At 32.6% G+C, this 12,878-nt stretch overlaps 1 protein-coding gene across 3 annotated transcripts in view; it reads left to right on the top strand.

Moving 5' to 3' along the window:
- The window catches only part of PRKACB (protein kinase cAMP-activated catalytic subunit beta), a gene marked incomplete at both ends in the record, with an annotated part of 112,554 nt that overhangs the window by 72,802 nt on the left and 26,874 nt on the right, over nt 1-12,878 (top strand). For 2 of the 3 annotated variants that reach the window (XM_084242062.1, XM_084242061.1), the window contains 2 exons: nt 8,698-8,759; nt 10,657-10,785. In XM_084242062.1, coding sequence (XP_084098188.1) covers nt 8,698-8,759; nt 10,657-10,785 — 191 coding nt within the window. Of the gene's footprint in view, nt 1-8,697; nt 8,760-10,656; nt 10,786-12,878 lie in introns of those variants that run through there. The other variant, XM_084242063.1, reaches the window with a different exon arrangement.

Raw genomic sequence — 12,878 nt, 5'->3', positions numbered from 1 at the left:
GATCAGTTTAGAGGAAGAAATTATAAACACATAATTTATGTACACATAGGTATATATAGAAATTCTCACCCAGTAATTGGAGAATATGCAGACATATAGAACACTTGCAAAATTGATTATATGACTAAACACATTCAAAATATTTTTTTTTTAAAGATTTATTTATTTATTTATACAAGCACTGGGTACAGTCAGAAGTGCGGGAGGGTGCGAGAATTCACCAGAGCCAGAGCAGGGAGCAGAGCAGGCAGAAGGACTGAAGCACACTGCTGAGGGGAGCAGCGGGCGGCAGGAGAGGTCCGCGCACCATGTGGGACCCTCCTTCAGTGGCCGGGGAGCAGTCAGGGATCGAACTCGTGCTGCAGAGACTGCAGGCAGCCTCGCAACCCAGGGCTCAACCACTGCACCACCGGGGAGGCCCAACACATTCAAAATATTTTAAGGAATTGATATATAGGGACTGTGGTCTTTGACCAGAAAGCTATTAAACTTAATCAATAATTTAAAAGTAACTAAACAATTGAACAAAAAGAAATGTTACATTTGTGATTTATAGATTCAAGTAACTCAGTTTAAGAATTAGCTCATAATATAAATTTAAAATTCAACTATGTATCAAAACTTGTGGGATGAAACTAATATAAATTTAGGTACAAAAATTTTAAATTTCTGTTAGGAAAGGAGAAAGATATTCATGATAAGTATGGTCAAGTAAACATTAGAGAAAACATCGTAGTCAAAAAAAGAAAAAAATTATAAAACATGGAGAAAAATCAGTGAAATAAAACAAAGATACATCAGAGTCAAAAGTTAGTTCATGCAAGACTTTTAAAAGAACTAATTAGAACTATACCTCTTTAAGATTTAATCATAATTTTACTGTCAAGTTCTAGGGAACATTCAAAGATCAAAAATTTCAATCTTGGACAAATTTTCCAAAGAATTGAAAAAGAGAAAATATTTTTAAATCTACTAATTGAGTCTAACTTTACAGGTAAATATGGGAAAAGAAAATTATTTAAAATTGTTTTCTCTGAGGTTAAGGATAGAAAAAAGGTGTTAATTATCAGCTTTTGTACAGTATTGTACTGTTAGATATAACCTACACAGTTGGAAAAGAAAAAGGTGAAGGGAACAAAATTGTTATTATTCACTGATGATGTGTGATCACCCACGTGATCACCCACATAGAAAATTCAAGAGAATCTACCAATGTTATTTTAGAATTTAAAAAAGAGACTGGCAAGGTTGCCAGGTATAATTAAATTAATATATCAGCATCACGATGTGCTGTGTATATCAGCAGTAAATAAAAAGTGTCTTTTTAAAAATTTCCCTTTTATAATAGAAAGCAAAGCTCTAAAGAATCTTGTAATAAATCTAATAAAAGAGTAATAACACTGTTTAAGGGAAAATTAAAGAAGTATTCTGAGAAAATATTTACCAAATCTTTAACAAGAAGATACGATTTTATATCCATTAGATAAGCAAAACTTGGAAAGTTTGTAACACACTTTGTTGAGGATATGGTGGGAATATAAATTGACACAACCATTTACTGAGTCATTTATTATATTACTCTCTGCTTAAGTTGAAAATATGCATACCCTATCATCTAGAGTACTCTTAGCTCTGTACTGCCTGGCAACAAGACAGAATATTTAAATTTTAAATCAATGGCAAATCTTTGGCATATGATTATAGCGGATACAGTAGTCTTCCAAGACAAAAATTCAGCTAACAGTTTAGGAAGTAAAGTTCATTTCAAAGTTGTCTGTGTTGTTAGTTTATGACTATAAATTTAGTTTAAGATTTTTTTATTACGGAAATTCTGTAGGGAATATTTCCAATGAAACATAACTTGGATGGCCTAGAAAATCCACAGTACCCCTTCATAGAAAACAAGTGAGGGAAGAAAGCAGGTACTCATGATTAGAGATGAATGAGTACATGGTGTATCCATCTGTCCATGTAGAATTTAGTCAAGTAAGTTAATATTTACTTTTATAATTTGATCATTTAAACATATATGCCACACAAAATGTTTTTATGTATTTCAGTAGTTTAGTGCAAGTCAGTCAGTTTTACTGTTCACTTGTAACCAAGACTTGATAAAGAATTTAATTTTAAAAAAGAGGAAATAAAAGTCAAATAAATATCCAGTAGGAAATACAGCTTTTATTGCCTATTAAATTTCCGAATGTTCATTCATGTGTGATGTTGTACAAAGACAAAGACTAATTGATATCTTAGAAAACAAAACTAAGCATGACCCCATACACTGAAATGTACAAATACAGTTGCAGTAATTAAAGTTGTTTATATAACTGCTATTGTTTTCATAAGGTTACAGCGAGTTTGTTTTGAATGAACATGTTTGAATATGGTGAGATAGCTTAAATGTCCCTTCAGCTGTGAAAATTGCTCTTCAAGTTAAAGAATCAAAGTATGATTTTTTTGTTAACAGTTTCAGAGGAGGGTTTCAGTTCTAACACATACATGTTTATGTATTTCCAATGAATTGGTTGTAATCCTTATATAAAGCACATGTATGTGCAAGTATTTTCTCATTTATTTCTGTGTGTATATATATAGTGAACCCATGTGGATGATAATTTCTTGTGGGCATTTAATTTTATTTGATATTTAACCTGTTTAATTTATTCTTTCTGATCAAGCACGCAAATCATCAGAAGCATCTGGTAGGAAACCACTTTTTACAGAATAATTCTGTTACTTTGTTATAAATTGGATTTTTATGAGGTATTTTTGTGACAACTAGAATGTTTTTTATTTTATTTACTCTAAGTATTCTTAGTACAGTGTATGGAGGGTGTTCTTAGAAATAACTATAGATCTCTAAAGTAGTGGGTGTTTCAAGTAGGATTGGCAGAGACTGTTTCACTCTATATTAGATTTACACTTTCCAAAAGTTTTTGGAAGGAGTTGTACTGTTTGTTATTTGTTGCTACAGCTTAATATTTTCACGGGTAATTCACCTCAGTTTTCATCCTGTTTTGTGCTTTCTGATAATATGCTGAACTGTTAATAGAATTTTTTTTATTAAGGCTAAAGAGGAAGGGGAAAATGTAATTACAAATAGATTAGAGAGACCTTGAGTTTAATTTGTTAAGCCAAAAAAATTAACTATTACTACAAAAATATTTAAAAATTATAGTATTAAAAAATACTTTCTCTTTCCCAAATAGATAATTTTAAAGTAATAGCCTACTCTTTATTCCCTACATAAATAGCCATCTAATCTAGGTTTAAATTATTCAGGCCTCAAACTCCACCATTATCTTCCTTGTTCCATCAGGCTTCCCTCTCCTTAACAAGTGACCTTACCTTCTAGTTCCCAAAAGAGAGTCTCGCAATTGTGAACTAACTCAGTTTACTATCGTTTCTTCCCAAACATTGAAAAGCATCGCCATGGCAGTTAATTCTGTGACTGGGCACCTTCTTGCATGTACACTTCACCCCACCCACCACCACTGCTGTCCACTTATACCCTGTGGTGCAGCTGTTAGTCAGTTGCCATTTCCTGAATAAACCATGCTTCTTCCTTCATGCTTTTTCTACAAGCTCATTCCAGCTTAGAATGTGTTCTTCCTCAACTTTATTTGCCAGAGGAACTCTTTATCCTTCAAAATTTGACACAAATGCTATATTCCTATTATACTTCGCCTTATACCCCAGAATTTCCTCTTTCAAGCTCTCATAGCACTTTCTAATTTCCTTAGTTGTAGTCCTTGTCACATCCTTCCTAATGGTCCTGTCTCCCTGTGATCTTCTCATCTCCTAATAGTGGATATATGTTTGTTCTCCACAGTATGCCCAGAATCCAGTGCACTCACTGTCTCAAACTAATGAAATGAGTTTTTGGCACCACTACGCCATGCTCGGTAAATGTGGGAAAATTATAAACCGACACTAAGGAAATGAAATGCCTAAAGACACTGATGTCTTTCAGAAGGAAGTTAATAAAGTGTTATAATTCATAGTGTCTTCTCTACAGTAGAGGTTTGAATAACAAAAGTCCAGAGATATTATTGCAATAGTTAGTTATATGACACATATTTCAGTACCTGCTACTTGATATTATGGGTGCTATTGTTAACGTTGTGAGTTGTTAGTTATGTTGTCTCTTTAAAACAGAATTCAAATGGTATTGATTTTGGCACTGAATGTAATCATTGATTTTGCTTCTTTACCATTTAATTTTAAAATGTCCTATTTGAATTTGTACAGTAAAATAATTGAATTTCTACATAGTTTTATTTCTCTACGCAATATTCAGGGGGAATTGTATAAATGACTTCATGCTAATGTATGTTGTTTATATGAGTGTCATTTAATCATTGTTCAATTTATTTTTTTGGATACAAGCTTGCTCCTCTTCAGAAGTATATGGTAGGCAACTACATTTTCATAAAACAAATGTTACATTTAGAAATTTTGCTTGGTTACTTGTTGTTATGCTGCTAACATAAAGTTATATTTTTATAAAGTTTATTGAATAAATTTTTTTAGTTGATGGATGACATGGTTTGTTTAGTTTTATATTAATTTTTAATCTATAGAAATAATTTTTATTGCAGCTTTCATGTGTGGTGTTTTAGAAACAACAGATAATAGCACTGTGAAATAGTGGGAATTGTACAGGCAGACATACCACTTAAATAAGACAATCCAGGTTAATGAATGGCTTTTAAAAGAAAATATACTACTGTAAGTTGAGAATTAAAAAAAGTTACTGATGTATTGGGTATTTACCCTAGGAAGTTCATATTCTATTTTGTCCTGTTTTCTGCTTATTTCCCTTCATTTTTTCTGACATCTAATAAGTAAAAGTTAAATAAAGTTGTTGTTGTATGTAAAAGGGGTATAAAGGAGGAGGTAACATTTATTTCATAACAAAGGGACTATAGACCTTAACGTTAGTTGTAATCTATAACTAATAGAACTCTAAGCTCTTTTTACAAAATATGAATGATAACCTCTTTGAAGAATTAGATAATGGCATACTATAACTAACAATATACCCCCCTTTTTTATAATAAATTTTATTTTTATATTCCCCATACAATTGCAACCCCCCCATTCTGACCCCCTTTATAATAAGCAGTAATCTTGTTTATCTAACTGACATAGTTTATCTAGAACCCCAGAATGCCTAGTAGATGAATTTACTGAATGTAATTAGTGAAACATTCTTATTCATTGTAGAATTGTCTGAATAACATGGAATAAAGGTATGCCATGCTTGAATTTTTTATAAATATTTCTAATATTTAGACTACGTCCTGTGTAGAAATATGTTCAAAAATATTTTGAGGGTGATAAAAGTTGTGTTTGCATGTACTTGTAGAAATGCGTACAAGTCGTCTCTTTGTTTCATCATCCTATGAATGTTGATAAACGTTCCTACAAATAACTTTGGGTGCACATACAGATTTCTTTGGTATGCTCAGTTCTTTAGAACACAATGTGACAGACTCTTTAAATAATACAGACTGAATAGAGAGAATCAGTTTATTTGGAAAATAAATATTAAAACATATAAACCTGGGAAGAAATTGAGTTAATTTTTGGAGTGTCATTCTCCATTTTGTAATACCTACTTTGCTCCATTACTGACCAGTACTGAACAAAATATATTTGCAGAAAAATCTTTCCTTGAGGTCTTTATCCTAAGGGAAGTTACTAATCACTGTTAGATGCTTTGTAACTAGGTGTCCATGATGTGTAGCTAAGAAGTATTAGAACCAATATTCTAATTCAGATGTGCCAAGCTCCAAAACCTATGACTGTTTCAGGATGTCACAGTGGTTTAAACAGTTAAATATAGATATGATTTATATATAAGAAAACTAAAAACTTGCTAACATAGAGTATATGCTTTATAGAGAACTCTGGACTGAATGTGCTGCAGTGTTTTAATTTGGTTGTCTCTCCAAACACTTATTTTATTAATAAGCTGCCAACACCTTATGTCAGTGGATATGAATTTTAAAAATATCCAGAGAAAAGCATTTAGAAAATTAGATTCACCACTGTCTAAAAATAATGAAATTGAAAGCAAAGCATGTGCTTCTGGGTTGCTTGTTTTGCAGTTATTAATAATCCAGCATATTGTAAAATATTTTTGGTATTCCTATTTATGAGAGCTATACTTTGGTTTGGTTAAATTTTCAGAGTTGACTGTTCATCTTTGCATCTAAATAGTACATATACATAAACTGGAGATTTTATGTCTGTGTAAATACTTACATGACAAAAAATAGTTTGGGAACAGAGTTTTCCTCAAGGAATTATTTATTTAATGGATGATGTAGTTAAGGCATATTCTTACTCTAAAAGGGAATCTCTTCATTTGTTCAAATAAACCACAAAATTTAATAACTTTTACTCATGTCCATTTCTAATAATTTCCATGACACCTTTATGAGAATTATTTACTCTCTATAGTGTTACTTGACCGTGAACTGAATTTTGACGACTACAGAGACTATTTCAAAGAATTTCCTGAATATCCTATTAGTGACTGAAATTAAATAGTATCTGAATTTTTTTCACCAAATAGGAAATGGAAACTTCTTTCAGCTTACCATCAATGCTGCCAGTCTTCCTTCCTTTGCTAGTTACATTTTTCTTTAACTCCAGTAAGCAGGAAGTGATAGGAGAAACTGAAACAGAATGTTAAGGATATTTTTTTCCCTCTCTGATTCTCTTGCTTTTCTCCAAGTTATCTGTATTCTTGCAGTCATCTAGAGTTTCTACTGCACACTGATGTGCAAGTTCTATAAATAGAAAATAGCTGAAAAATTTTTTTCCAAAGAAATCAGAGGTATATTAGGGGGGTCATGCAAGGCAGTGTTGTATTTAGCAATAAATTATGTTTTTATTTTCTAATTGCCATTTCCAGGCCAAAGCCATGTGCAGATATGTCTGTCCTTATGCCAAAAAAAAAATTTTTTTTAATAAAACCACCCTGTATCAGTTGTAAGTAGTACATTAACTTTTAGAAGTAGAATGACTTGAGCCATCCTAAACTCAAAGAAAATGTAAGGATTTTCCACCCTCAAATCCACCCCCAGAAGAAATAAGATCATATTTACATAATTAGGTGCAATTATTTGATTCATTATTTTGGTGGATGAGATTTTCATACAATGGGAAGATTCTAATCTTAAAAATTATTTTCTCAAATTTTCTAAAATAAGTATTTTGAGAGTATTTTATAGCAAAATACAAGTGACAGTTTACATAAAGTCGCAAAATAATGTCTTCAGAAATGCATACTCTGGTGTTACTTACAAACTGTCTGCTCTTGGTGCTCGTCATCACCATTTTGAAATCTCATATCTTTTAGAATTCTAACTTAGGGCTTGTTGGTTAGAGTGTTTTGCCAGAAGTACTTCACTGGAGATAAGGGAAGAAATAATCATGTGTATTTAACAGTGCCTCATCTTAATGCTACTACTTCACTAAATGACCTTATAAAAGAATTTCTGAGCCTTGCACTTGCACTTTTAATTTTCTCTTTTCTTCATCATCATCATCATAATCATCCTCCTCCTCCTCATCATCATCACTCTTAATATTTCTGCAGTGAATGCCAGTGTGAACTCTGAGTTCACTTTGACTAGTTTTTTTACTATTTTACCACTATTTAAATCCTATTTTTTATTTTGCTATATTTTCCTTAATTTATACATTGAGGGTTTGGAAAAATGTTGGGAACTTTCTGAACAAAAAGAAAGACTAAAATTATTCTTCTTGTATAATCAGATTTTGTTCTCACGCCTAACTGTAAGAATAAGAATACATTTATTGTCATTAATACCTCTGAAAAATGTTTTTCTACTATGTTTTCAAACACCTGATGTCATTTTGTAAATAGAAGTCATTGTTAACAACTCTTTGGAAAGACAATGAAAAAGAGGCTCCTTTTGAATAATTCATCATTTAACAAACCTAAGTCTTCAAACTACAGCTCTTAAAGAAGTGTTATTAGTTACTACGTAAATATGAGGTTTGAGTTGCTTTACTTTACGTACATTTGAAGTTAGGCATTCAGACATTTAGTTTTGCTCCAAATTTACAAAGAGATTTTTAGACTGTTTGGGTTGGTTGGTTGTGGTATTTTGTTGTTGTTCTTTTAAGGGACTACCCTTTATGTGTCCATCTGTGGTTTTTCCATTTCCCTGTACCTTTAGTAAAGAGAACACAAATCTAATAATCTAAATCCTTATACCTGAAAACAGCCCTTTATCAAAGTCAGTGATCTTGAAACTCCACAAACTACCACATGCTTCAGATATTTTCAGTTCTTGTGTTTAAAGGCTCTATTACTATCACTGGGGCCTGTTACAATCATCATTTTGTCCGAGATTGATTTCTAACAATTTTAATACCACTCTCAAGTATGTTTTCAGGAACAATATTTTTATTATTGGATTTGAAATTATCAAAGTGATCTCCACATAGAACAATAATACATATTTTTAGAAATTTGAGAAAATGTTTGCTTCTCGTTTAGAGAATCTCAGTAGCTTTCTAGTGTATCATGGTTGTAAATAGATAAATTTCATGGCAGCCATAGTTAATCTAGGTCTGTTTTGTCAACAAGTATGTTTATATGTAATGGACATATTTTTATAAGACAAAATTTGTTTTTATGTCTATTTTCAGTGAAAGAGTTTCTAGCTAAAGCCAAAGAAGACTTTTTAAAAAAGTGGGAAAATCCTGCTCAGGTAAGAATATTTAAAATTTTCTCCTAGTTAAAATTCCTGTGTAAATAAAATAATGATTCTTGCCTAAGTAATTTTTTACTTCAGAAACTTTAATTTTTACATAGCATAAATGTAAGTTTAACATAGAAATTTTGCCATAGTGTTTTTTTATTTATTAATAGTTTTATGTATACCTGAACTGGAGAAGGAACTGATTTTCAGTGTAATACCTAGTTATAAATTTTTATTCTAATTCTAAGTTGCTGCACACTCTTGATATTTTCTAATAGTATAGCAATCTTGATTTATGTCTTTGATAATTTTTTTAAATTAATTATGGCAATAGGGATCCTATTGTGTATTTTCATATTTTTAATCACAAATACCCAGCTATGATATATGCCAAGTACACAGGGATCCTTTTATGAACACTTTGATGGGGTAAATTGTATATAATTTAAGTACTTTAAATCTTAACTTAGCACAAAAATCTTTATTTCAACATTTTTTCCATATTTTGTGAAATGCCATAGATACCAAGACTAAGAGCATGACCTATAATTTAAAACATAGTCACCTTAGTGATTTTGAAAAGTTAGACATCATGTAATATGAGACCTTAAGGGAGGTAGGGAAGATGGCATATTTGTATGAAAAGCAGGGATTAGCAAATTTGGTTGTCTGTTAATGAAGTTTGTTTCTGTTATTTAGTGGGAAACTGTATTAAATATTTCAATCTGTCTAAAATTGATAAAATAAAAAATAATTCAATCAGAATTATAAAGATACATTCCTTTTGCATTGATATAGACTCTCATTGCAATTTATCATGATTGGAAATGTAAAATTAAAATATGATGAAAACAGGTCTTATAAGTGTAAAAAGTTATTGTTGCCTATTCTTTCTGTAATAATTCTGTAGGAGGCTATGATGTATCCAAATGAAAGGCTTGATTTGCAATAGAGATTAAATCCAACTGGAGTGAACTCCATTAGCCATCCAGGTTCTCTTATGTAGGAGTGACATTGTATCACATTTTTCTCCAGCTCAACACTGTAGAGACTGGCCCTTGGAAATATTTTTGCAAGATTTTCATGAAGATCTTTGTAATAAAAGCCTATTAAGCAAATGGGTCAGCAATTACTACTTGTTGCTGTTTTAGCACATGATTTGTTCCTAATAATTTTCATTTTGTTGTGGCAGCAACAAATTTAATAGATTGATGCCTCTAGTTCTTTTGCTATAGTCAAAGCTAAACAAAGATGTTTGCTCATAACAAAGCATCTATTCAAGGAGAAAAAGACTGACTATTGTTCTGGGACTCTGACTTTGGGTTATCTGTGGAAATGAGGAACTCTTCTTTCCTTAGTATTATTGTTTTAGGTAATACTGCTTATTATTATAACATCAGAGAATGAAAGCCATTAGGTTCTCTCATGCTGTTGTCTAATTCTGTAAACTAGTGTAAAGATAGGAATGAAGTAAAACAGTGCTTTCTTCAGAGGTAATTAGTGAAAGGACTCTGATCCCTCAGCATATATATTCATTACAAATACACTAAAATTCTATGGCTACATGATTCTTTTTGTTGGTACACTTGTGGTCAGTTTGTAATTGTTAAAATACGAGACTAATTTGTTAAGTCAATACTAGGAATTCATACTGAATAGAACCTTTAACATCTCAGCTGTGTCTCTTTCCTTCTGTTACTATTATTCTTTGTTTTCAATATGTTCTCTTCTCATGTGTAGGTCCTTTCTTATTCAAAAGGGAAAATAGAACCAGTCATATGAACTTCAAAATATATTTTGCATTTTTAAATATAGTTATATATCACTGAATCTATTATATTTACCATAAACTTCTTATGAGAATTTCTCACTTCTAAAGATTATTTTATTTTTCATGTGTATGTAGAACAATGCTGGACTTGAGGATTTTGAAAGGAAAAAAACCCTTGGAACTGGTTCATTTGGAAGAGTAATGCTGGTGAAACATAAAGCCACTGAACAGTATTATGCCATGAAGATCCTAGATAAGCAGAAGGTTAGTGTGTTCATTGTTATTCCCTGAAGTTTCAGTTTTATCATTAGACTAAATAAAGTATCAGTTTTATCATTAGACTATTAAACGGATATAGTGCAATGACTATCCATGGACAATTTCAAATAATTGTTGCATTTAATTTTCATTCTTATTTTTTGTGGTTATATAATTCAATGTCAATTTTTGTGTGTGTGGGACACATTATTATTTAAGTAGTTATTCATAATAAGTATATGTGTATATTTACTAACAAAATAATTTAACAGGTAAAGAACAGGCATCGCTTCTACAGTCTACCTTGTGGGAATCAATTAGTTGATGCTTGGATTGAGGGAATGGAAATTTAGTAATTTTATGATTTATTTTACTTGATAGTAGAAGCTCTCTTGTCTAACATGATTGAGTTTGACTAATTTAAAAGGTCAATTTAGACAGGGAAAAATTTGAAACCCACATTTTATTTTATTTTATTTCCTCCTTTCTGTTGGTCAGTGAGTGCCGACTTTGTGGGTGGGGGAGGGTAGCAGGGTTCAGAGCTTTCCTCCCTTCTAGTCCTCTTTTAGGGCAACTTTCTTCTTAGGGCAGTTTGCCAGAGTTGCCCGTTTATCTTCCGTGCCCAAGTTCTCACAGGCACCTGCCGCTTTTCCTCCCTATTAACTTTATTTTTTATGGGTGGTCTTACTCGCAGTGTTTCCTTGCTGCCATGTTGATCCAGTATTGAAACCCACATTTTATAAAAAACAATTTTTTTTTTTTTTTATAGAGGCATGTTTTATTTATTTGTTTGCTGGTTTGTTTGTTTGTTTTGTTTATACATGCACTGGGTACAGTCAGAAGCGCGGGAGGGTGAGAGAATTCACCAGAGCCAGAGCGGGGAGCAGAGCAGGCAGAAGGACCGAAGTACACTGCTGAGGGGAGCAGCGGGCGGCAGGAGAGGTCTGCACGCCATGTGGGACCCTCCTCTGGTGGCCGGGGAGCAGCCGGGGATCGAACCGGCGCCGCAGAGGCCGCGCACAGTTTCGCAACCCAGCGCTCAACCGCTGCGCCACCGGGGAGGCCCTAAAAAACAATTTTTTAAGAATTTATCACATAGTGGTATATAACATGAATCAAGACATCTGAATTGTCCAGGCTTTAAATGTTTAGCTTTTATTTTCCTAGTAATCAATAAGGGAAGGTTACAGAAAGTCACAAATACTGCTATTTTATAAATAAGTTTCTAGCATGACGTTTTGACCTACTGGGATATAGATAGGAAAATGTGGAGGAAATAGTACTGAACAAGTAAGTAGACAAAGTTACAGAGAGTGGCCTAAGCTTATGTTGTCCAATGGAAGTATAATATGAGCTACATGCATTATTTGAAATTTTTTTACTAGCCAACTGAAAAGTAAAAAGAAATAGTTACATCGAACATAGGCCCAGTGTATCCAGAATATTCACGTTATAACATGTGCTTAATGTAAATCATTGAGGTATTTCTCTGTGACACCAAATATTCAAAATCTGATGCGTATTTTACACTTACAGTATACATCCATTTAGATTAATCACATTTCGGTTGTTAGGAACCACATGTGATGAGTGGCTACGATATTGGACAGCATAGTGTTAGTCTGGTCTAGAGGTTCCAGTCCAACCTCTATTTTAAAACAAAAAAATAAAACTAACTTCTAACTTGAAAAGGTGTGATGGTCTTAATCTCTAAAATTATATGCATACATGCACATTTCTAATTGTCCATCTTTGTTATCTTTTTTTTACATGTTTTCTAACTTTTTTAAGGATTTTTTTTTTTTTTTTTTGCATAGAATAACTGGGATATAGGGCAGAGGCATGGGGGGTAGGGCGAGGGGGCTTACCAGAGACAGAGTGGGGAGCAGACTGACTGAAATACACTGCTGAGGGGAGCAGCAGGTGAGACAGGAGAGGCCTGCTGTGCCATGTGGGTTAGCTCCCTGGCCAGGGCATTGAACTCAGGCTGTAGGGGTGATAACCCCTATGCTGCCATAAGACGCACTAAGTATTCTTCTTTAAAAATGTTTATCTATTAGCTCACTTTCCGTCAGTTTTTCAACCTACAACATTTCTTT

The sequence above is a fragment of the Talpa europaea genome (genome assembly GCF_964194135.1).
Source record: "Talpa europaea genome assembly, chromosome: 9".
Lineage (NCBI taxonomy): Eukaryota > Metazoa > Chordata > Mammalia > Eulipotyphla > Talpidae > Talpa > Talpa europaea.
Note: the sequence above shows the minus strand (reverse complement) of the source record. Positions and strands in the feature narration are given on the sequence as shown.